This window comes from Polypterus senegalus, chromosome 7, assembly GCF_016835505.1.
Source record: "Polypterus senegalus isolate Bchr_013 chromosome 7, ASM1683550v1, whole genome shotgun sequence".
NCBI lineage: Eukaryota > Metazoa > Chordata > Cladistia > Polypteriformes > Polypteridae > Polypterus > Polypterus senegalus.
This window is the reverse complement of record NC_053160.1, coordinates 172,455,654-172,479,601: the sequence shown is the minus strand read 5'-3', so window position 1 is coordinate 172,479,601 and position 23,948 is coordinate 172,455,654. Positions and strand designations below refer to the sequence as shown.

The following is a 23,948-nucleotide window of genomic DNA, read 5'->3' as shown; positions in this document are numbered from 1 at the left end:
GATTGCAGTGTTTGCAGGCTGGATCTTGCCCTGGAAAAATTTTGGACAATTTTAAACGAGAGAGATGCGCTCGATATATAATTTTAAGTTGAAAAATTGTATGCTTTGCGCATTTGGAGCTCAAGTGAATTCTCTGCATTGCTACCTTCCACTCCTTTTCTGATATGTTGAGTGAGAGATCCTTTTCCCATTGTCCTCTTGGATCTTTGAAAGGGAGGGACTTTAAAATAGTTTTATATATTACAGAGATGCTGTCTGAGTCCTCAAGACTGATCAATATTTTTGCCCACCTAGAACATGGTGTTCCACAAGGCTCTATCCTGGGTCCGCTGCTCTTCTCAATCTACATGCTTCCGTTAGGTCAGATTATCTTAGCTTACAACGTGAGCTACCACAGCTATGCTGATGACACACAGCTGTACTTATCAATAGCACCTGATGACTCCAAATTTTTTGATACACTAACACAATGTCTTACTGGTATTTCTGAATGGATGAATAGTAATTTTCTCAAACTAAATAAAGAGAAAACTGAAATCTTAGTAATTGGCAATAATGGATTCAATGAGGTTATCAGAAATAAACTTGATGCACTAGGATTAGAAGTTAAGACGGAAGTAAAAAACTTAGGGGTAACCGTTGACTGTAATCTGAATTTTAAATCGCATATTCATCAGACCACTAGGACAGCATTTTTTCACTTAAGAAACATAGCAAAAGTTAGACCTCTTATATCATTGAAAGATGCTGAGAAATTAATTCACGCTTTTGTTTTCAGTAGACTAGATTACTGTAACGCACTCCTCTCAGGACTACCCAAAAAAGACATCAATCGTTTGCAACGAGTGCAGAATACAGCTGCTAAAATCCTAACTGGGAAAAGAAAATCCGAGCACATTTCTCCAGTTTTGATATCACTACACTGGTTGCCTGTATCATTCAGGATTGACTTTAAAATACTGCTTATGGTTTATAAAGCCTTAAATAATCTCGCCACACCTTATATTCCAGATCGTAACCTTAGATCCTCAAATGAGTGTCTCCTTAGAATTCTAAAAGCTAAACTTAAAAGAAGTGATGAGGCGGCCTTCTGCTGTTATGCACCTAAAATCTGGAATAGCCTGCCAATAGGAATTCGCCAGGCAAATACAGTAGAGCACTTTAAAACACTGCTGAAAACACATTACGTTAACATGGCTTTCTCCTAACTTCACTTTAACTTAATACTGATACTCTGTATGTTCAATTCATCACAATAACTATTCATAGTGGCTCTAAAATCCGTACTGACACCAACTCTCTCTTCTGTTTCTTTTTCTGGTTTCTCTGTGTTGGCGGCCTGCGCCACCACCACCTACTCAAAGCATCATGATGCTCCAACATTGATGGACTGAAAGCCAGAAGTCTACGTGACCATCATCATCAAGTCCTTCCATGAGGACCCTAAATACAAAGAGGACTGTTTGATTTATGTTAGGTAGATTGCCCAGAGGGGACTGGGCGGTCTCTTGGTCTGGAATCCCTACAGATTTTTTTTTCTCCAGCCTCTGGAGTTTTTTTTTTTGTTTTTTCTGTCCACCCTGGCCATCGGACCTTACTCTTATTCTATGTTAATTAATGTTGACTTATGTTTATTTTTTATTGTGTCTTCTATTTTTCTATTCATTTTGTAAAGCACTTTGAGCTACATTTTTTGTATGAATATGTGCTATATAAATAAATGTTGATTGGTTGATTGATAGAGGTAGGTGGGAGGTGAGGAAAATTGGGCAGGTTCTGTTTAACAAAGTTTCTAATTTGATGGTAATGAAAGAAATGTGTTGCTGGAAAGTTAAATTTGGAGTGTAATTGTTCGTAGGATACAAAGACGTTTTTTATTGGGGTACAAAGCAAGGAATATAAAGAAGTACTGCAGGATTTTATTTCTATTGCAGACCATGCCTGTGTATGTTCGTCTATTTCTGTGCATGTCCAGGTTTTTATAGTTTGTATGTTTGCTGCCCAGTAATAAAATTGAAAGTTAGGTAGAGTGTGCCCCTTGATGCACCATTGTGACATTCACGGTTAACTCTTGGAATCAACAAAATGATACAGCACTGGAATAGACTCTCTCTGCCTAAATCCCTATCATGAAGAGAGTGGGTTCAGAACATGACTAAATGGATAGATGTTGTTTAAGTTTCTTCAACTTTTCTGGTTATTAACTTATGTTAAATTGATTTTTTTTTTGGCAATGCTGACCAACACCACTTGATTGATTGACAGCACAATTCATTTTCTTTCACAAATCCCTGCTTGCAAGATTAAAGGGTAGGGCTTTTTGGTGTTTTTGCATGCGCTCCATTATCCATTATTTGTATGCCCTTTCATTATCCACAATAAAAGATGTCATTCATCTTGACTATGCTGCGTTGGGTTTACTGATAGTAAGAGAACATTCTCTTCCATTGCTTTGTGCAGCTGGCAGATCTTCATCCAGTTCAAAATAACCCACTACAGAGATAAGCAGGGGGATAAAAACAGTACTTTGTCAGACAGGTCATCATACCACACTGTGTCAGAGGTTTATTTTATTCTTTGTGCTCTGCTGAAGTGTTTGAGAAAAACACAGGATAGAAAATAATGACATTTTGACTTGTCAAGAGGACTCTTGTGAAAAGCACTGAAAGAATATTGAAGCCAAACTGTTAACGGTCTATAACATCTGCTTCATCCCTAAATTGACTTTTTATATTTTATACATTTGATTCAGAAACTTTTTGACCCCTGCACTTTTTGCACACTTTGTTATGTTGAAGATTTAATTATAATGGATACATTTGCCATTTTTGCCCATGAATCTACATTCAATAACCTCTAATGACAAAGTGAAAACGTGTTTTCAGAAAGGTTTGCTAATTTCTTAAAAATCAAAAACGGAAACATCTCGCTCATGTAAGTGTTTAGACTCTTAATTCTTTACTATATGGACACCCCTTTGGTAGCCATTACAGCTTTTAATCTTCTTAGTTAAATCTCTAAGCTTTGCACTACTGGATTTGAGCAGTTTATTCCATTCTTTCTGGCAGATTCTGTCATGTTTCATTAGATTGGATGGGAAGTGTATTTAAATTGCCATCTTCCCAGAAGTTCTAAGGGTTTAGGTTTGAATTTTGCCTGGTCCACAGAAGGACAGTCTGAGACTTGTCCCAAAGCCAGTCCTGTGTTGTCCTGGCTGTATGCTTCAAGCCATTGTCATGCTGAAGGTTGAACCATTGCAGCAGTCGGAGGTGGTGTGCACTCTGGAGCAGATTTTCTTCATTGACTTCTCTGTATTTGTCTGCATTCAGCATCTCTAAATTTTGACTGGTCTCCCTGTCCCTACCATGAGGTGCATACCCAATATGATGACGCTGCCACCACCATACCTCTCCATAGGTAGCATGGTACTGTGCAGTGCCTGGACTTTATGAGTTAAAGTTCAAGGTTTGAGGTTCAAGGTTGCTTTATTTAGTCACGTTTACACAAGAAAACATGGAATTTGCCTTCTCAGTTGCATCTAATAACAAGATAGAAAGAAATAAAACAAAATAAATAGAGACAAGACAGGTAAACGTAAGGCAGTGTGATACCCTAGCGGCACTGCTTTTAAGGCAGAAAATACCCTCAAATAGGACACGAGTTCATCACAGGGCAGACTCAAACACACACTGTCTCCTACACTTCACTTCTATCACTCTCACACAGATAACAGAAAGTCAGAATCTGAGTCTACGTCTAGGGCAACAAGACAGCAGTTCCAAAAGGTGTGGCACATTGCTGTTCTTCTAATAGAAATTTCATACATTTTGCATTTTATTCTGAAAGATATACATTGTGACAGGAAAGGCTCTCATAGCAACCCTTTCATCTTGAATGGCTTCTAGGAGACCAAAAGTGAATTAAACCTATCTGTCTGTTATCTAACCTGCTTAATGGTGATAAAGAATATTTTAATAAAATAAACAGCAAATGAGGGATAAATTCAAAGCTAAAGAAAATCCTGCTGGAACACTGGGCCTGAATAAATAGGTTTTACTTTCTTGTCTGCCTAGCTGGATGACCAGCCTGCTACAAAAGTCCATGCATGCACCCCTTTGCTCACTTCCCGCCACACGTCTTCTCGCTCATGATTCTGGCCCCTCTACTTTTCCAAAAGCTAATCCTTTAATAATATCTCTTCAAGAATGGTAGTCCTGCAGTCAGAAACCTTTAAGGAAATGGGCCAAATATGGCTGACACAAGATATGACAAGTATCGGATTGGCTATTGTCAGTTAGATAGCAAGGGAATTTGCACAACCGAATGCCAACTTTGTTGCAAACTTGCAGAATCAAAAAAGGACGAAAACTACAAAAATTCATGAAACCATCCTGATGGTTATCAGCTAAACTACCTGGAGATGACAGTTAAATGTTGTTGGTATATTTTTTGACATATTGTGTGGAAGTAGAGCTCATCTGAACATCTGAAATGATTCTTCAGGTGCTGCCGCTTGTGACAGCCATAAATGTATTTGTGTGGACTTTTTTTGAGCAGAATAAGATAATATTCCACAAAGTGGAATCAATCTAGCAATTTGGCATTGAGTTGAGCTTAATGTAGTGTCCTTTCAAGTCACCTAATCTCAAGTCAGTTGAGCAAGTGTGAGATAATGTGGAATGAGCTAGAAATCCACCACCAACTAATATATTAGTTTAAGTAAAAGAGGATATAGAGAAGACATGATGGAAGTGTTTACAATTATAAGAGGAATTAGTACAGTGGATCAAGTACACGGGGACACAGTTGGAAACTTGTTAAGGGTAAATTTTGCACAAACATTAGGAAGTTTTTCTTTACACAGAGAATCACAGACACATGGAATAAGTGATCAAGTAGCACGGTAGAACTGGATAGGTTTAGGGACACTCAGACTTGACTTGATTTTATTTTAGAAGAAGGACTGGTAAGCTCTGTTGGGCTAAATAGCCTGTTCTTGTCCAGATTGTTGTAATGTTCTAATGTGATATTTGGAGTCTACAAACACCAGGACACTTATGCCTCACACCCAACACACCTTTGTGCCTGTGATCTGATAAATTAAGGCGGCTCACAGGACAAAAAGGAGCCTTGTCCCCACTGAATACGTGTCCCTAATAACATTTCCACTCCTTCTATTATTGCATTACTTCTTTCATTACATTTTATTTAACATTGCCAAATGTAACCCCATTATTTATTAGCAGTATTTCTTTACAAGGCATGGCTACTTTGCAAAATACATTTTTATCAGCAACCTTTGAGTGATATTTGCTTTATGCTAAAGCAATGGGCTTCTCATCATATCAGTTAAAATAAACAATGAGCGAACATTTGCACCAGGAGCGAGCAGGAAAAATCTGATAACTGCTCTAATGTAACTGTGTGTATTTTTGGTCATTTTCTTTGAAATGCCTACTGTAAAATAAGGTGAAATTGTTCAAACAAGGTCGACTAATTTTATTTCCTAGTAGTGCTTCTTTTTCTTGCCTTTCAGACACTGGGAACATGTTTTCTGGCGATTATGTAAGTAAATGTATTAGTTTTCAAAATACTGAACTCTATTTTACATGACAAGGAATTATTTTTATAACAAGCAGACAAAAAAATCACGCTTATTTCAGGCATTTGCTGTTTGTTAATGGTGTTAAAAAGCTTGAAGAATAGGATATGATACATACAATGGATCATTAATGCGAAAGCAAAACAGTTCTTATGATTAAAAATTGAGCAATTGAATGGAAAATGTAAAGAAAAATATGGAAATGGTAGAATTTTAAAAGGTATACAGACGAGAAAATGTAAACAAAAATACTCAAAGGTATACAGAGGTGATTATTTATGATTTGCAAACATTTGTGAGAGGTTTATGCATTTTAATATAATCATAATACTGGTAAGTGTGTATGCTAACAAAGTATCTTCATGTAAATTCAGTTTATTTTGTGGTAGGACTGCACAATCCAAATATCAAGTTATTTTTTCTAAATATGATCCTAAAGAAATTAGTTCTAGATTAGGTTAATTTAATAACCAAAACTCATTTTAGTAGAGTAAAAAAGTATATTGTTACTGTATCTGTAAGCATATATTATTTAAGTGTATGCTTTTATGCTGAACTTTATACAAATAAAAGGAAAAGAGTTCATTGAAACAATTACAAGTTCTGAAAAGGAAACATAACACAGAGATCTCGAAAGTGATTTAAAACAATGAGGTTTAATTACATTAGTTTGTTTTAATACTAAACATTTATTAAAAAGAAAACATATATTCTGTATTCATATTTAGACATTTAGATTAGTAACCCAGTCATTCAAAAAGTCTGATAATTTATCCACCTGTCCATTGCTCAGCTTAATACAAGTCACAATTTCAGATGCTGAAATCAAATAATATTTCATAAAAATATGGTACTTATGGATTTATTATTGAACTGCCTGGATGATACTTTGAAATTGAATTTAAACTGGCCTGCTATGAAGTAGTGTGCTCTACAATGAGTTTGCATCTCACTTTGGGCCTGATGTGACCGGAACAGACTCCAATCCCACATAACCCTAAAACTAAAAGTAAGCTCAGTAATGAACAACTTAATATTAATTTAACCTTTCCAATGTGAAATTACTTAACTTTATGGTAACAGTAGTAGAGTCATGTAGTTTTGAAGTTCACAAACAAAATAAACTAGCAGTAATGTAATTCAAACACATATCTTTCTAAATTTGCTTCTAATAATGATAATGTGTTACTTATCTACGAAAGTCAAAGCTGGGAGTATATATATATATATCGTATATATAAACGTCTACGTGTAGAAGTGTGTGTGTCTGTATGTCTGGCCCGGAAATGTGAGGCCACAGTAAAGAAGCTCAAAGAGCCGGCAAGGTGGCCCCAAGTTAACGAGTAGGAGACAAACTCGCTTACCCACTGATAGACATAGGATAGCACCTTAACAAAATGAAACCGCAGACTCTGCATTTCAATTTTTTTTCTGACGACTTCAATAGTTTCTAGGAGCCCGGGCTTTTTACAGCATGGGCTTACAACAGCTAGTTATATATATTTAATGCTATATACACATGATTTGTATATAGCACTTTTAATTACAGGCTTATTCCTCCACAGTCAGCTAAGAAGCACCTCTGGGGGTATTGTCTGCCTACTGCTATCAGGCAATTCAAACCTTCCACCCGATGTTCTTGTTAAGTTTATTTTTATTTATCGATGTATTGATTGATTGACCAGCTGCATTTGACTTCCTCCATGGGATTAATAAAGTTTATCTACTCTAATCTCATCTGATATCAATGTCAGCATTAAGCTTTTGGTGATATTTTGTCTCATTGGTAATATCCAGGAAAAAAATCACAACGGTTCTACTTCTTAAAGACTGGCTGTGGAGAAACTACATATCGGTCTGACAAATAAACGACAGTCTGATTCAGACCACTGCCTCAAAAAAAAAAACACTTGTGCAGAATATTACTGTAACTAGTCTTAAAAAATATTTACATTTTGAATATGTTAGCTAATTGCCAGCATTTGCTGTCAGCAACAAGATCTTGTTTCTTTCTCTAATTGCCTTAGATTTGATAAAACGTGGACATCAATGCACTGGAGAGTCATGTTGTTCCGTATTTGTGATAAAACTGCAGCTTTTAGGTGAAGCAAAATTAGATTATGTAACAGCTGGGAGGTGAGAGAGCACAATATAATGTATTTAAATATATATTATTATAAGATGTACTTTAAATGTATGTTTCACTTATATAATAGTCGATAACTTCCTTCTTTATGTAATTTTTTTTCAAACACTCAAAGTACACACACCTTACAGTAGTTTACCAAAATGTTGAAGAATAGGAAGATCAAAATACAATAATATAAACAATACAGTATAAAAAGTATATATAAAAGATATATATATATATATATATGCACACAATATATATATTATATTTTTTCATATTATATATATCCTATCCTAAGCATTCAACAAGGATTTAAAAGAACATCTGAATAATAAAAAACATTTTATGACCAACACCTTTCAAACCCCACCTTACTAATCTAACCACCGCCACCCCCTATATATTGCCTTTGATTCCTGTATGTCTAATCAATTTCCTCTGATTATGAAAGCTTAGGAATAAAAAACTATTTTAGGTTATGTGACTAATTTTCTCCCTTTGTGGATCTTTTAGCTACAAATATGCAAACCGTATGACAGACCTACGCTTCCGTACTGCATATATATATATATATATATATATATATATATATATATATATATATATATATTTATACATATATATTTATACATATACATACACAGGGTGATCCAGATCTAATTATGCAATTTTCATTATGCTATAACTAGTCAATTAAGTTTAATACTCCAAGCCTTTATCCAACTGAATGGAGGACAAGTGGGACATTACATGGAAAATCAGTGAATTAATTCCATGTAAGTCCATTTTCGTTTATTACAAGATATTTCGAACAATTCTTTTGTCTTGTAAGTTGCATAATTAGATCTGGACCACCCTATATATATATATATATATATATATATATATATATACATACTGTATATATATATATATATACTGTATGTATACACACTGTATATATATTATATATATATATATATATATATATATATATATACATATACATATATATATATATATACATATACATACTAGCGACTGGGAGCCGATCGAATCAGGCTACAAATTCTATGTTCGTGAAATCCATACTTTCTCTGCAAAGAATTATTTGTTTTTTTAAGTCCTTGAAATGATTTTGTTATCATGGCACCGATTTGTGCTTAAAATAGACTTTTTTGGCCGATGTAATGAAGAGCTTCCTGTTTGAACGGGGCTGCGATACGTGAACTCCGCTCTTCGGTGCGCCTCATTTGATTTTTTCTGGCAAACAAATTTTCAAAACAAACCATATTTTACGACTCTAATCAGTCGGAGTCAGAGTAATAATTATGTTGGCGTGGTCATTTTAGATCTGAGATTTAAAAAATTTAAACAACGACTGTTGTTAATACCCAGCCGTCATTACTCAGCTTGCCAATATATGTCAGAAGGACGGATGCCAAAACCGAACTGCCCAAAGATAGATTTCGACTTACCAAGCAAATGGCGATATGTTCTAAATTACTTACGGTTCCGGAGTTGTCGAGGGGTTTAAGTCAGTCGACGATGTTAGCCCTGGAAAGTATGCCCCAGCAAACCAACGTTCCAAAAACCAACCGAACTTACTGTTATCAGCTCGAACCAACACCGACTTACTATACTCGGCCATCCAGCAGCGTCACTGAAGTATTCAAACATTCTTAGCCAATCATGGAATACTGTGTCCGCGTTTGCCATGTTATGTTCTAACTACAGAGGCAGAGTCCCATTGCATGGTTCTAACTTGTATTGAGATGAGGTATTGATGGGAACACCATACATACAGATAGTATCAAATTATATATAAGGATATATATATATATATATATTAGAGGGTTCCCCCTGCTCGCTTCACTTGCAAGCCACTTCGTGTCTCAGCCGCTTGCATTATGAAGAGGAGGGCTGAATGCACCCCAAGGAGACATGGTCACTCCTCCGAAACCCCCTCTTAAACGGTGATACAATGGGAAACAAATTCAATCTTTTTTTTACCTCCTCTTTGCTCAATCAGCTGCTGGGTTGGTGCTGCTGCTGATGCCGTGTAATGTGATCTGCATCTGGCACAGCGCTTTGAACATTTAAAAGCCTGTACAGCAGCTGTCCTACTCTTTGTCTTTTATTTCCAGCCCCAGGCATGGTTAAATATCTTGGCACAAAGTTTTGTCTCATGACTTCTTGATATTTTAGTTTATAATTTAAAAATGGAATAAGAATCTGAAAATCTAACAACATCACATTAAAGTTTGATAACTTCTGAAAAGAATGAAACCAAACATTATATATGTAGGTTTTAAAATAAGCCCGATTTAAAGCATGACAAAAAACAAGCCTGATTTAAAGCGTGACATAAAAATGTCACCGTTGCACTTTTAGGCTTAGGATTTTATATAGAGAGAGTAGATATATATGCACTGTATATAATTAAACACTAAACACTTGTGTGTCATCTCTCAGAGCAATCTGATCAGTCAGTTTGGCTTTGGTGAAGTGACAAAAAGGAAAGTGTGAGTGGGAGAAACACAGGTAAAAGTAAATGCACACACTGAGAGAGTCACCTCTGATTTTTAAATTACATTATTTATTTCTGTGTTTAGTATATTTACAAGAACTTTACCTTCTTATTCATATTTATGCCGTATTTCATCATACAGATGTTGTTAGTGCCTAGGTAATATGGTGCTATTTTTTAATGTTTTATACTTGTTTCATATATCAGTTGCAGGCCACAATCTATCCTGCCCAGGACTTTAATCCTGCTATGGATGCAGAGATGCTGTGTGATGCATTTCAAGGATTTGGTAAGTAGTCTGGGCTCTATGTGGATCAATTACAGGAAGCTCCATCCTTTCCAAGTTCAGGACCAAATGAGACTCCAACATTTGGAGGCGTCTGAATTTTATAGCTCTTTGGCTGGAAAGGACGGTGTTTAATTCCCTCAAGGGGCATTTTTTTGCTGCTGCAGAGGAAAGAAAAGATGAGATGAGACTTTTAGCGAAAGTCCCTTAAGTGGTTCTCTCATTGATGCTGGATTTTAAATATAAACTAGCTGTGCCCCGTGGCTCTGTCTGCGTATTAGTGAAAACAGACAGTGAGGAGGGCCCTGCTTGGCTCCCCACTCCTGATGACACGCTTCCCCCGTCCCCTCTGCCTGCAGCCTCTGTCTCAGATTAGCATGAATATATCACTCCTGCAAGTGAACTGTGATTCTTAGCGCAATGAGAGAAATTGCTAAATCAACTGGAATTATCAAGCAAATTATAGAAAAAAAAATCTAAATCCATTAAGTAGTTCTCTCGTTCCCTAGATAAGCGGATGTAAGATTTGGCCCGATTCTGGTATGTGAGTGAGGAGGACCCGGCCCCCCTCCCCTTGGCCCACTGTGTGTTTCTCAGATTTGCGCAAATAAATTGGCACCGCACATGAGCTATGATACTTACTGTGATGAGAGAAGTCACAAAATCAACCGAAATGTTCAAGCAAATTATAGAAAAAAAATCCAATCTAAGTCCGTAAAGCAGTTCTCTCGTTCGCTAGCTAAGTGGATGTAAGATATGCCCTGAGGATGGCGCATGAGTGAGGAGGGCATCGTCCCCCTCCCCTCAGCCTGCTGCATGTCTCTCGGATTTACGCAAATAAATCCGTACCACAAGTGAACTATGATACATAGCACAATGAGAGAAGTCGCAAAATCAACAGGAATGTTCAAACAAATTATAGAAATAAACCCCATCAAAATCTCAGTTCTCTCGTGAAAAGCAGACAGACATACAGACAGACGTTAGATCTTATATATATAGAGTTATAGATTATTGTTCAGCATGCTAATCTTGAAGGTGTAAGTGAGCTTAATAAGAACAAATCAAACTTACAGTACTAAAGCTTCAGATATTGGTTGTCTAGAGCAGGATTTATCAAAAAGATTTTATATTTGTATATAAAAGTGCCTGTGTTTGCACAATTTTTTATAGTAGTTCACATAGTTTTGGATATCTTTATCTATGCATCTGTGAGGGTTAGTTTCTTCTTTTACTGCAATGTATTGCAATATGCACACGTGCACAAATTAACAAAACATCTGAACATTTACAGCAGGAATGTAACAATGACATTCTGTACTTTGAAAGCAAACTATTCTATGCTTTAAGTAGACAACCCTATTTAAAACGTATGTAAAAGTTAATAATATTCTCCTTTTTGACCTCCACTAAATATAGTTTTACTTAAATGATTTTTTTTGTGTTGGCATTTAATCATCTGGAAGAATAACATTTTTTTTATTTGTTTAAACACAGAATGCAATAAAGATATGCTGATCGACATTCTGACCCAGAGAAGCAATGCACAAAGACAAGTGATTGCTGAGGCTTATCGGGAGATGTATGGCAGGGTATGTACAGTAAATGTTCGATTTAGCTATCTATTTCAGAAATTACTTCAGGGATAGATCATCAGATACAGCGTATCTTGGACAGTAAATGTATATTATAGTGGTTAGGTAATATATCCTAGTGACTAAGGTGGTAGGCTGGAAAGCTGAAGGTTGCCATTTCAATCCTCACTACTCTCTTGCTGTGAACATTTTATGTGGTACAGTTACTGTATACAACTGAGCTACACATTCAAAGCACACTGAAATGTTTTTGAGCATAGAAAGCCATTATATGAAATAATTTATTTATACCATATACAGTATATAGGGTGACACAATGCCACAGTGGTTAATGCTGCTGATTTATGGATCTATCCTGCTGGATTTGAAGATGTCTGCACATATGCATGGTTTTTTCCTGCTGGTATTCAGGTTTTCCATGCAAATCACCATAGATGTGCAAGTAAGGATAATTGTTCAAATGCTGATTGGTCCCATTGGAGTATATGTGTAGTCCCTGTGATGGATTGGCATCCAGTGAAAAGCTGTTTCCTGTTTCAAAGTCTGTGCTGATGGGATAGGCAATAGTCCTGTGTCAGGAACAAGAATGTTATGATATGCATGCACTGTATGTCCAAAAGTATGTGGTACAACTAAATGAGGACACCACTGAGACACAAATGACAGAGATAAAGTCTCTCAGCACAATTCCAGGCTCAACTGAAAGGTTTTTATTTGTCTTCAACACTTTCTCCAGCCAAAATTCACTAAAATAATCAGAGATTCTCTCCTTTCCCCATCCAGCAGAGTGTTTCCCGTAGCCTCCCAAATATGACTCAATAAAGTGAGGCTGTGTCTCCTTTTGAATTGAACCTGAAAACTTCTTCTCGTGTCACAACCAGATTGTCTGGTGCACTTTTGGAAACCAGAACAGTCTTTCCCCTGGAAGTGCCCCCTAGCGGCACCCAAAAAGCCCGACAGGGTTGTGTTTGTTGGCTCCAATTCCCATGCCACCCTGTGGTGTCCGAATCGAGTTCAGCCTCCAAGGAATACTGCCACAGGTCATGAGGGAGCACTGTTTTCAGTAGGTCCATTATTCAAATTGTTTTGATCTTTTCCATCAGAGTTTGGTGTGGCAGTTTCTCTGTGAAGAACAGGAGGTGTCTGTAGAGAGTGGTGTGTACTGTTGAAATGTAACGCCATTAAGATCTTATCTGACCCACCATACTCTGTTCACTCTTTTTCCACCATCCTTTCATCTAATACATGGCCTTCCATCAATTAATTCCACAGCTATCTGATATTATAGTATTTATCCACAAATTGTGAGAGACATGGACTTAAAATGTTGACATATATTTAGAGCCTTGTACACTAATTTCATGACTACACATGTTTTAATAGATTATTTTATGGGCTGTTTGGAAATGGTAATGATTATTGTTCTTAGGCAGTATATTTGTATTGATTTCTTATTTGCAGGAGTTTCAATAAATCAAATTTCATGTAACAGATGTTCTTAGGGCAAGAGAATATTCACTTACATAACTAAATGTTTGTTATGAAGGCTTTCAATTACAAAATGTAAACACTATCAAACTGCAAGTTGTGTAGATACAGAACAGTCATTTGTTGCCTCTGAGACATAGGCTTGTTTAATGACCAAATTACAACTTACCTGGAAGGTACAAACAAAAATACACCAGAATACAAGATGCTATACACACTGAAGGACACTGAGTTACAGTATTACACACAATCATTCTGTGATTCACACCACGGGCTAATTTTGATTTTGCAGACTGCAGAAATATCCATTGGCTGACATTCACCATAAACTTGTTAAATTACTGACCTGTCAAAATCAATCCCTGCATTAATGAGTGCCGTCTAGAAGCAAGCCCAGAATACAATAATATATTTTTGACATATTTAGAGTTGGTAATCTATATATATATTGTGATGGATGGCCGGCTTCATATTCCGGCCCTCACCCCCAGGCCGCCAGGAGGAGCTCTCCCTACAGAATGGACGGGCCCCAAATTCCAGCAGGGCCTCATGGACTATGTAGTTTTTATGCACAGCCCTGCTGGATACCCTGGAGACCACTGGGAGTCGCTGTCGGGAGGCCAATGGACTCATTTATGCCCTATAACCCGGAAGTGCGTCATAATCCCGTAACAGGATGAAGTGACGTGCTTCCGGGGTGAAGATAAGGACTATTTACCCTGACCCGGATGGAATAAGGACTTGTGGACTGTTGGGCAGGAACACCTCCGGGTCAGGGAATATAAAAGGACTATGGGAGCTCCCAGACGGCGAGCTGAGCTTGGTGGTAGTAGGGCAACGCGTCTGGGAGTGGAGGATTGTGATTTATTATTGCAGTTATTGGTTTATTTATGAGTAGTGTGGAGTGGAGGGTGCTTAGTGCACGTAATTCTTATAATAAAAAGAATAATTATAGCACTTTTACCTAGTGTTTGGCGTGTTACCTGAGGGTTCAAGGGATCGATACCCCCTACTGCTACAATATAAAAGTCAATGTACGTGTGTGTATGTACAGTATGTTTGTATGTATGTTCCAACATCACATACGAACGGCTAGAGTGATTTTCATGAAACTTGGTACTCATGTTTCTCATTGTTTGACTAAAAATGCTGTAGGGTGAAATCAACCCTAACCCACACCCTTCTGGGTAGGGTGGGGGGTGATCCTGCGGTCTTGTATGCATGTTATCATCCGGTTGACATTCGGGACAACCACCAGAGGGCGACTGCCAGCCTTCTTTATGTTTGAGCAGCACCGCGCCCCTGTTGCTTTTAAAATTAAATGGAGTTGGCTGGTTCTGAGCGTCAACTAGATGATAACATACATACAAGACCGCAAGACAAACACATTAGTGAGGCTTCATTGTCTGTTAATTTATTTTTATTTTTAAAGTTGTGGGTTTTTTTTTAATTATATTTTTCTCAAACAATTATAAAAGAAAAACTTTATTTTCCTCCCTGGCAATGCTGGCTATTTCAGCTAGTTAAAATGCCATAAAATGTACATGTTTATAATGCTGAAATATCACCTGAAAAACATCTGTATAGAGCAAAATGTGCAAATTGTTCATAAAAGAGAATTGGGTCTAGAACGTTGAACATAGTGATGTGGGAAACACCAATAGAAATCTGTAAACTGGGAGAAATTTTCTTAACATCATTTTTACTTTGATTTAGCACATCAGTAGGTGACACACATCTATGTAGTGGCATGGTTGGGAGTGGCCGTTACTTCTGACACAACGTAGGCATGTAGTGGTAGATTTTTTGGAAATCGAAGAAAAGGTGAAGAATGAACACTAGGCTTTCTTTGAGAAAATGGAAGGGTAGATTTAACATGGTGCTTGGCAATGATTGAGGTACTTTTTAGGAAAAAAATTATTCAAGTACAGTTAGTCATTTTCTAACGCACTTAGTCTTGAACAAGGTCATGGGGGCTTTTGGAGCCTATCCAGGCTAGGATGGGGTGCAAGGCAGGAACAAACCCTGGACAGGGTGCCAGTGCTATACTGAAATGCTAGCACACGTACCGAATCACATACACACACTTGCACATATTGTACATAGCTACATAAAAATCAATCACTATCTCATTCTCCTTCAGATCTTTATATATAATACGCTACCGTGGCTGTTCGTTTGTCTGTCCAGGATTTTAAATCACCTGTAGCTTGCAAACCGTTAGACCTATTGACCTGAAATTTGGTACACATATACTACATGGCGTCTACTATCCGCTGACAGGGTGATGATTGACCTCCAAGGTTATTCCTCTTTTTATTTTATTTTATTGTAGAATCAACTCTCGGCAGGGCAGCCGTGCATCGTTCTCATCGTTACCACCTTTTGCCGTCACTTCCTCTACCTCTTCATATCTTAAATCATTCTTGAGATAAGTCTTCAATCTAAGTACCAGCTTAAATGAAAAAGTAAGGAAAACGTACTAAGTAATTGCAACACAAACACTGACTTAATCAGTTTTAAAGCAAAAAGATGCCAACGAAAGAAGAGAAGAAGCAGGCTGATAGGTTGGAGAAAAGAAGAGCTGCTGAGGAAGCAGCAAGCACATCAGCCACTGAGCACACAAATGATAAACGTACAGAGAAAGAGGATGAAAACTGGGAATGATCAAGTCATGTGTATTCACTGCACGTTATCATCAAGTGTGCCGTTACTGGTAACTACATAACAATCATAGAAAAAAATATCACTTATAATTACGTATATTTTTTCAGTACAAGTAATAAAAAACATCATATGCTAAAAAAAAGCTTTTGGAGCTCCAGTTATTTTCATTAACTTAAAAAAAAGTATATAAGGTTATCTGAAATTGAACTGTAATGTTTTCACACACTTGGAATGTAAAGTATACTGCCAGCATCAAAATGATGTGGGGAAAGAAGAACACCTGAGATGGCACAATTAGATGGAGTCAGCTGCCTGTAAAAAACACAGATGTAGCCCACTCGCAATGCTTCTGCAGACCTGACAGGTATAAAAATACAAGAATGAACAGTGGGCTTTCTTTGTTAACATGAAAAGATGGAACTGATGGAAGAAAGTAGTTGGCCATGAATTAGTGGCCTTTAGAAAAACAAAAATGATTTGAGTATAGCTCTATTGAAATGCTGGTGCACATATTAAATTACACACAAACACGTACATGGTTTTATGGTAGATGTGCACACAAGGAAAGAAAGCCGACCGTGGTTATTCCTGCTTTTGCATACATGTTAGGTGTGCTGTCTGTGCTTTTTGAAGTTTACACAAAGCACACAGCTAGCATCAATTTGACATTACATGCCCTTCACTCTGCCCACGATATGCCACCTCGTGTGCTCTCCTTTACCCATGTCAGATTGATGCTGGATAGATAGATAAATAGATAGATATGAAAGGCACTATATGACAGATAGATAGATAGATAGATAGATAGATAGATAGATATGAAAGGTACTTTATAATAGATAGATAGATAGATACTTTATTAATCCCAAGGGGAAATTCACATACTTGTGCAATTCTCACACACACTTGGCACACTTTGCTGCTGGCTATTCCCTTTGCATTCCATTTTATGAAAACATTACATTGTGAAGTGGCACATTGTGGATTTTTTATTCAAGAGATTTTAGCACTACTGCCAGACATATATCATTATTAAAAGACTGCGTATTATTTGCAAAAATTGTTTTCTGTTTGATTTACTTAATTGCTGTTTACAAATACAATAAAAATAAATCTTGATTTCATGTTTAAGAAAGACTCCAGTAAAAATTTAAATGTAGATTACGTAACGAGGACTTCATTTTAGACATTTTGGAATTTTTAGAACATAAACTGCTACCATCCAAAATTTTGTAAATATTGTGATATATAATTTTGCCTATATTGCCCATCCCTTCTCTGTTTACTGTATTACTAAACTACCCAAATTTAGGTACAGAAAAGCAAAATAGAGCCTAAAAATATAACCAGGAATAAATGACTGCAATAAAAATACTCACTCGTTGAGTTTAACTCCAAGACTGCTCTGACTAGCCCTGTTCTTCATTGCTGAACCTTACATTCAGTTAATCACCAACCTTTATGCTTATACTTTTGCTCTTATAGCTCCTTTAGTTCAATGCTAAGCCACATGGAATAGGATTTTATTCCTACAGCATCTCAGTGTAAAGTAGGACTCCTCTCTAAACAGGCAGAACGTCCATCACAAAGCAGAACCACATTCATTCATACTGTACTGACTGCATACAGCAACAGCCATTTTGAAAAGAGATGGAATCAAAAAACGGATTGGAAAAAAATAACTTGCCAAGGTCAAATACAGTAAGACAAGATTTAGTAACACAGCCTTGGACACACAACACAAATTGTAAAGAGAGAATCGTTACAAGAACATCAGAACCCAAAAATTATGAATACAACCAAGGACAAAACGTTAGATGAGTTCAAAGCCAGAGATTCATTTAAATGCTAGGTGTTAGGTTGTATTCATTAACTTGGACAATGAATGCACGGTGTTTCTAGGTCGGTGTACAGATGATATCACTTGACGTTACTTCTGGGACCTGACAACTTGTGAATGTAGGTATTCAACGGTACCTAAAACGGAAACAAGATGCTTCTGCTGGAAAACACCTTTAGTTTTATACATCATTAAAACTGAATCAAATACAAAAACAATGTGATGATCAGATTCCTTGACCTAGAAAACCCCCCAAAATTAAGTTTCACTTATTTCTAGAGGCTCAGAAGAAACCATAAAAAAATTAACAATAAACTGCAATCATGACACAGTCTAATTCCAATGTAGTGTCACAAATTAACCTGACTACTGCGTCTTCAGAGTTATTAGAGAAAACCGAAAACAAATTTGAGGAGTGTGAGCAAACATCATTGCGACTGGGCTCCTGCAGCTGTGAGACCACCATGGGGCCAAAGTGTGACTTAAAACAGCTTAATGACATTTTAAGTGTACAAACTATTCTTAATCTTCTTCCTACTAAAACTGGTGCATTAAATTATAGAGTATTAGAAATGCTTCTATTTTTTGGAAATAGCTTTCAAAGTATAAGCATAGACAAAGTTAATTTTAATTCACATTTATTTTCCATATTGGATCTGCATCTGATTGCTGTACTTTTAATTAGTTTCCATTGTCATTAAGAATGACTTTTATCTAAAGCCCTGCTGTTTCTAGACTGAAATGTCTTAATAAATTAGTTTCTATTCCTGGTGTGAACTGGTATATATTTTATACTCATTTAGTAAAGATTACTGGTTTATCATAAATTCTTTCCATTTTACTTTTTGGGGATTCTTTCCAAAGTTAACGACAAAATTAATTAAATTCTTGTATCCTGTGGACATGTTTAATTGCTATCTTTCTGATAGCCATTAAATGTTGTGGTGAAAAAAAAGAAAAAAAGAGAAAAGAAAGTTAATTACAAATGGCTGGCCCTCTTACAGCACCTACTATTGTGTGCCATCGTTAAAGGCTCATGTTTCATTTGTGAAGCAGTGTTTGTGTCTTGTCCTTGATTATATTTAACTTTTAAAGTCTTATTGTGCCACAAAATTGGACGACAAATAATCTTTATTTTTCAGAACATTGCAAATATAGTATTAATGATCTTTTTTTTTTACCAAACTTAATTAATTACATTTGTAATTATAAATGGGGTGTAATTTGTAGAAGCACTGGTTCAGATGTTATAACAAAATCATTACAAATTTACATCTGGTAATTCATTCATTTCCAAGCCAGGAATGTGCTGATCCACGTCTTGAGAGTGCTTGTATATAGTAAGACACCATACCAGCGTTGCTTTCTGAAAATAAATAAATACATTCTGCAATTTTGAAAGAAGTCTGGCTGTGCTCTTCACCTTGCTGCATGTCTCCTTCCTCCATGTTACGTCAGTGACCGGACTAGCTTTGAGAAATGACCAGAATAGATAAGTTTACAGAAAACCGGAAGATCCCAAACATAAGCGTCAAAGCCAAAACAAGAGTCAGAAATCCTGGTAACAAATTCACAGCAAAATGTCAGAAACAAGAAACTTTAAGACTGAGAAACTTTTTGACCAATCTGATAAAATGGTTTAAAATCCATAACCCAGATGAGGCCATCATTTCCTGTAGGACCTTTAAACCCGTTACATTATGTAACGACCTCTGAGGACCAAACCCCTAACAATGTGCCCATTTTTTGTAACAATGGAAACCCCTAAAATGGCAGAGAAATTGGTCCAAAAATTATTATCTTTCAGAACAAAGGAGAATCATCACAAATGGATCCCAGAAGCAGACATAATGACTCAAATAACCCCTAAAATAAGTGTAAGATTTCCACAATGGATGAAAAAAAGTGTAAAATAAAATCAGAAAGAGAATCCCAGTGGTGTTGTTTCCTGTAGTTCATTTATTGAATGCTGCAGTTGCCATCCTTCTATTGAGAATGACGAAAATGCTTAGGATTGAAACAAACAAACTGTCACCTCATACCAGCAATGTCTTTAACTTTGAAGATCTACAATGCCAATATCATGCTGAACAACTTTCATGCATGGTTTTGCGCTATTTTACATATTTTTTTTACATGAAAACATTGCTCAGGATGGTGGATGTGAGCCAATACATGGTCAGGAAAAATAGTGGTATCTATACTAATAAAAGGCAAAGCCCTCACTCACTCACTCACTCACTCACTCATCACTAATTCTCCAACTTCCCGTGTGGGTGGAAGGCTGAAATTTGGCAGGCTCATTCCTTACAGCTTACTTACAAAAGTTGGGCAGGTTTCATTTCGAAATTCTACGCATAATGGTCATAACTGGAACCAATTTTTCTCCATATACTGTAATGGAGTTCAGCTCGATGGCTGTGGGGGGCGGAGTTTTGTGTGACATCATCACGCCTCCCACTTAATCACGTGAACTGACTGTGAGCGCAGTACGTAGAAAACAAGGAAGAGCGCCAAAAAGCGCTGAAGAAAACATGCATTATACAATTGAGAAGGCATCGAAACAATAAGAAGCAAGCTAGTGACACATACAAGCACATTCATAAGTGCATACTGCAGAAACAAAGCATGGTGTAAACCGTAAGTTTAAATTAAGTTCATAGACAGGCTGCCACTGGCGTTTGTCATGCCCACGACTACTGCGGGATACAAGTTTAATGAGAGGACGCAGGGTATAAACGAGAGTTTTGATCACTTTGTAACTAATTTAAAATTGCTGGTGAAGGGCTGTGCTTATGCAAATTCCGAGAGACTGTATTTGTGGGGGGATTGACAGTTGAGGCGGGTTGGGGAGTCACGTCATCCTCTGCCCTCCCATTCACCTCATTTCGCTCTGAGCTAAGCACCGCAGCTAACGCAGTCTTACGGTAGTGACTTTGTAACGCTGCCACCAAATACTCACAGAAAAATCCACAAGTTAATACACACGCTATCTCTAGAATTTCTCCACACTCAATGTATTCCTCGCATCTCCATTACACCATCTGATCTCCCATTTCAATTCAGATGCCTCCAATTTCCAGTAAGGCTCTGCTTCGCGATGAGAAGTAATAAGTCTCAGGGACAGACCCAACAAAAGGTTGCCATTGATTTCAGGCAAGATTGCTTTTCCCCTGGACAACTAAACGTTGCATTCTCAAGAGTGAGCTTGCGCAGCTTCGCCATATTACAACCAGAGTGCTGAACTGACAACGTGATATACAAAGAGAACTATAATAATCGTAATAAACAAGCAATAAAACAGCGGAGAACCCGTGGATTAAATAAAAAGGCAGCTTTCTTGGCAAAGCAAGGAAACAGGATGGCTTTATATGTCGTTCGTTTATAAAACAGCGGAGAAGCTGTGTAAACTCTGCTTCACAAAAAAACAGCGGAGCGTCTTATATGAGCAGGCAGTCAGGTAAAGAAGAGAATCAATAAATATCTCTAATCGTGATAAACAAACAAAAAATAGCGTACAAGCCGCGGATTAAATAAATGAAATGGGTACCTGAACAGTACAGTAAGTCTCGAATAGCTACACAATAGCTATAACAATCGTAATAAACGAACAATAAAACAGTACAGAACCGCGAAGCAAGGAGAAACAACAGCCTTATATGGCATTCGTTTATAAAGCAGCGGGGAAGCTGTGTGAAGGCAGCTACACAAAAAAACAGCAGAGCGCCACACTCTGAATGTATTCCTCGCATCACCGTTATACCCTCTGATCTCCCATTTCAATTCAGATGCCTCAAATTTCCAGTAAGGCTCTGCTTCGCGATGACAATTAATAAGTCTCAGAGACACACCATACAAAAGGTTGCCATTGATTTGAGGCAACATTGCTTTCCTCCTGGACAAAACTATACGTTGCATTCTCAAAAGTAACCTCAGTGCACAGCTTGGTCATATTACACCCGGACTGCTGAACTGACAACGTGGTATACGCGGGGATTTTGCTATATGCAGTTTATATATATATATATATATATATATATATGTAGATCTGTATATATATGTATATATGTGTCTGTGTTTATATGTATATGTGTGTGTGTATGTATTTATGTATATGTATGTTGATATGTGTATATGTGTATATATATGTAGATGTGTATATGTATATATATATAGATATGTGTATATGTAGATATGTTTATATGTATATATGTATATGTATATATGTTTATATGTGTGTGTGTATATATATATATATATATACTGTATATATATATATATATATATGACAGCAACACTCATAACAGTGACAAAACAATTACATTGTCAATCATGTTACGTTATTTTTAAAATGTTTCCTTTTCCTTTTCATAACTTCTTTAACACACTACTTCTCCGCTGCGAAGCGCAGGTATTTTGCTAGTCAGTAATAAAATGAATGAAAATGTATAACTTCTCATTTCAATTTGTTGTTAGACAGAAATGCAATATTTTCTGAAGTCAAAAGTTTTAAAGTGGAGATGTTCAATGAGATTTAACACTTTTGTTTTCATGTTTGGACCAGTGTTCCATAAACCTCACTTTTATAGAAATACTTCTCCTGAAAAGGTATATTTTGTATATGTTGATTACTCAATGTAATCTGTATTGGTGGCTGAGAAAAAAATTTACTCTCATATTTTCATGCAGAATGGAGAGAAAAATGTGCATCATACATTATAATAGATGTAAATAGTAATTAAAGCTGTACACAGTAAATGATGTGAAATGTGTCCTTGAAAAAATATGACATAATCTATACATCAAGTCATCCAGTTCACAACATACAAAACACAAGCATTTTACTAAAAATATTGTCAAAAAATAACTTTAGAAAATGAGTCTCAAAGCACATAGTCCCAAATCCTCCAAAATCAGTTCCCAAAATGCCCACTAGAGTGGGGTACATTGCCAAATCCTGGTTAGAAAAAAGGGCAAACACTGAAACCTTCTAAAATAAAAAGATTTATTTTCTCAGAATACACAGAAAAAGCTCTGCGGATCACAACAGGTTAAAAAGAGTTGCCTAAAACGATAAAGCAATTGAAAACAAACACAATGTCCCAATACAGAATGCAGGTATAAAGTCAAAAACAAACCATGAGGTCAAAAATGCAGTAAATTGCATAAGCACAGCAAAACACAAGAACTCACCAACTCCAGAGCATATTCACAATGAACCTCCAGGAAAGTGTGGGAGATCCTCCATATTTATATCTTGGGGCACCACCGACAAAACACATGGAACGTAATACAGACAGCCTACATACAAAATCAAAAATAAATAATAATGCATAACATAATCAACACCAGTAACTTTTGACATAAATAAATGGCAGAACAAAGAACGAAAAAGACCCTGACTGAGATATAACACTACTCAATGTAGTCAGTTTATTTAGGAGCTAGTTTGTCAAAGCAGGTACTCACATTGATAACTCACAATCAAGTGAGTGAAGAAAACCATTGTAGCTTCAACTTTAAAGCTCCTTGTTAAGCTTAACACAGAATTTTATATTGTTGTCCATCACAGTGTTGCTAATATGATATCAATTAAGACAACACATGAGCACATTTTGTACCTCCTACAATTTATTTTATCCTAGTTGAGTCCTGACTCATAGATTACATGTCATTTTTGTTTAATTCACACCAGCCTGTCAGACAATTTATATCCCCTGATGCCAGTTTTATTCTATAGTGAAATCTATCTAATAAACATGAAATCTATTTATCAAACCAGGAGGAGAGTCAAAAATCAGATTCAGAAGATAAGAGCTAAAGTTTGACC

At 36.6% G+C, this 23,948-nt stretch overlaps 1 protein-coding gene across 1 annotated transcript in view; it reads left to right on the top strand.

Annotated features, from left to right (window-relative positions):
- The first annotated feature begins 5,483 nt into the window (after window positions 1–5,483).
- Window positions 5,484–23,948, top strand: part of LOC120532219 (annexin A10-like) — a 128,519-nt gene continuing 110,054 nt past the window's right edge. The window contains exons 1-3 of the mRNA XM_039758068.1: window positions 5,484–5,565; window positions 10,450–10,531; window positions 12,026–12,120. Coding sequence (XP_039614002.1) covers window positions 5,548–5,565; window positions 10,450–10,531; window positions 12,026–12,120 — 195 coding nt within the window. The 5' untranslated portion in view covers window positions 5,484–5,547. The remainder of the gene's footprint in view (window positions 5,566–10,449; window positions 10,532–12,025; window positions 12,121–23,948) is intronic.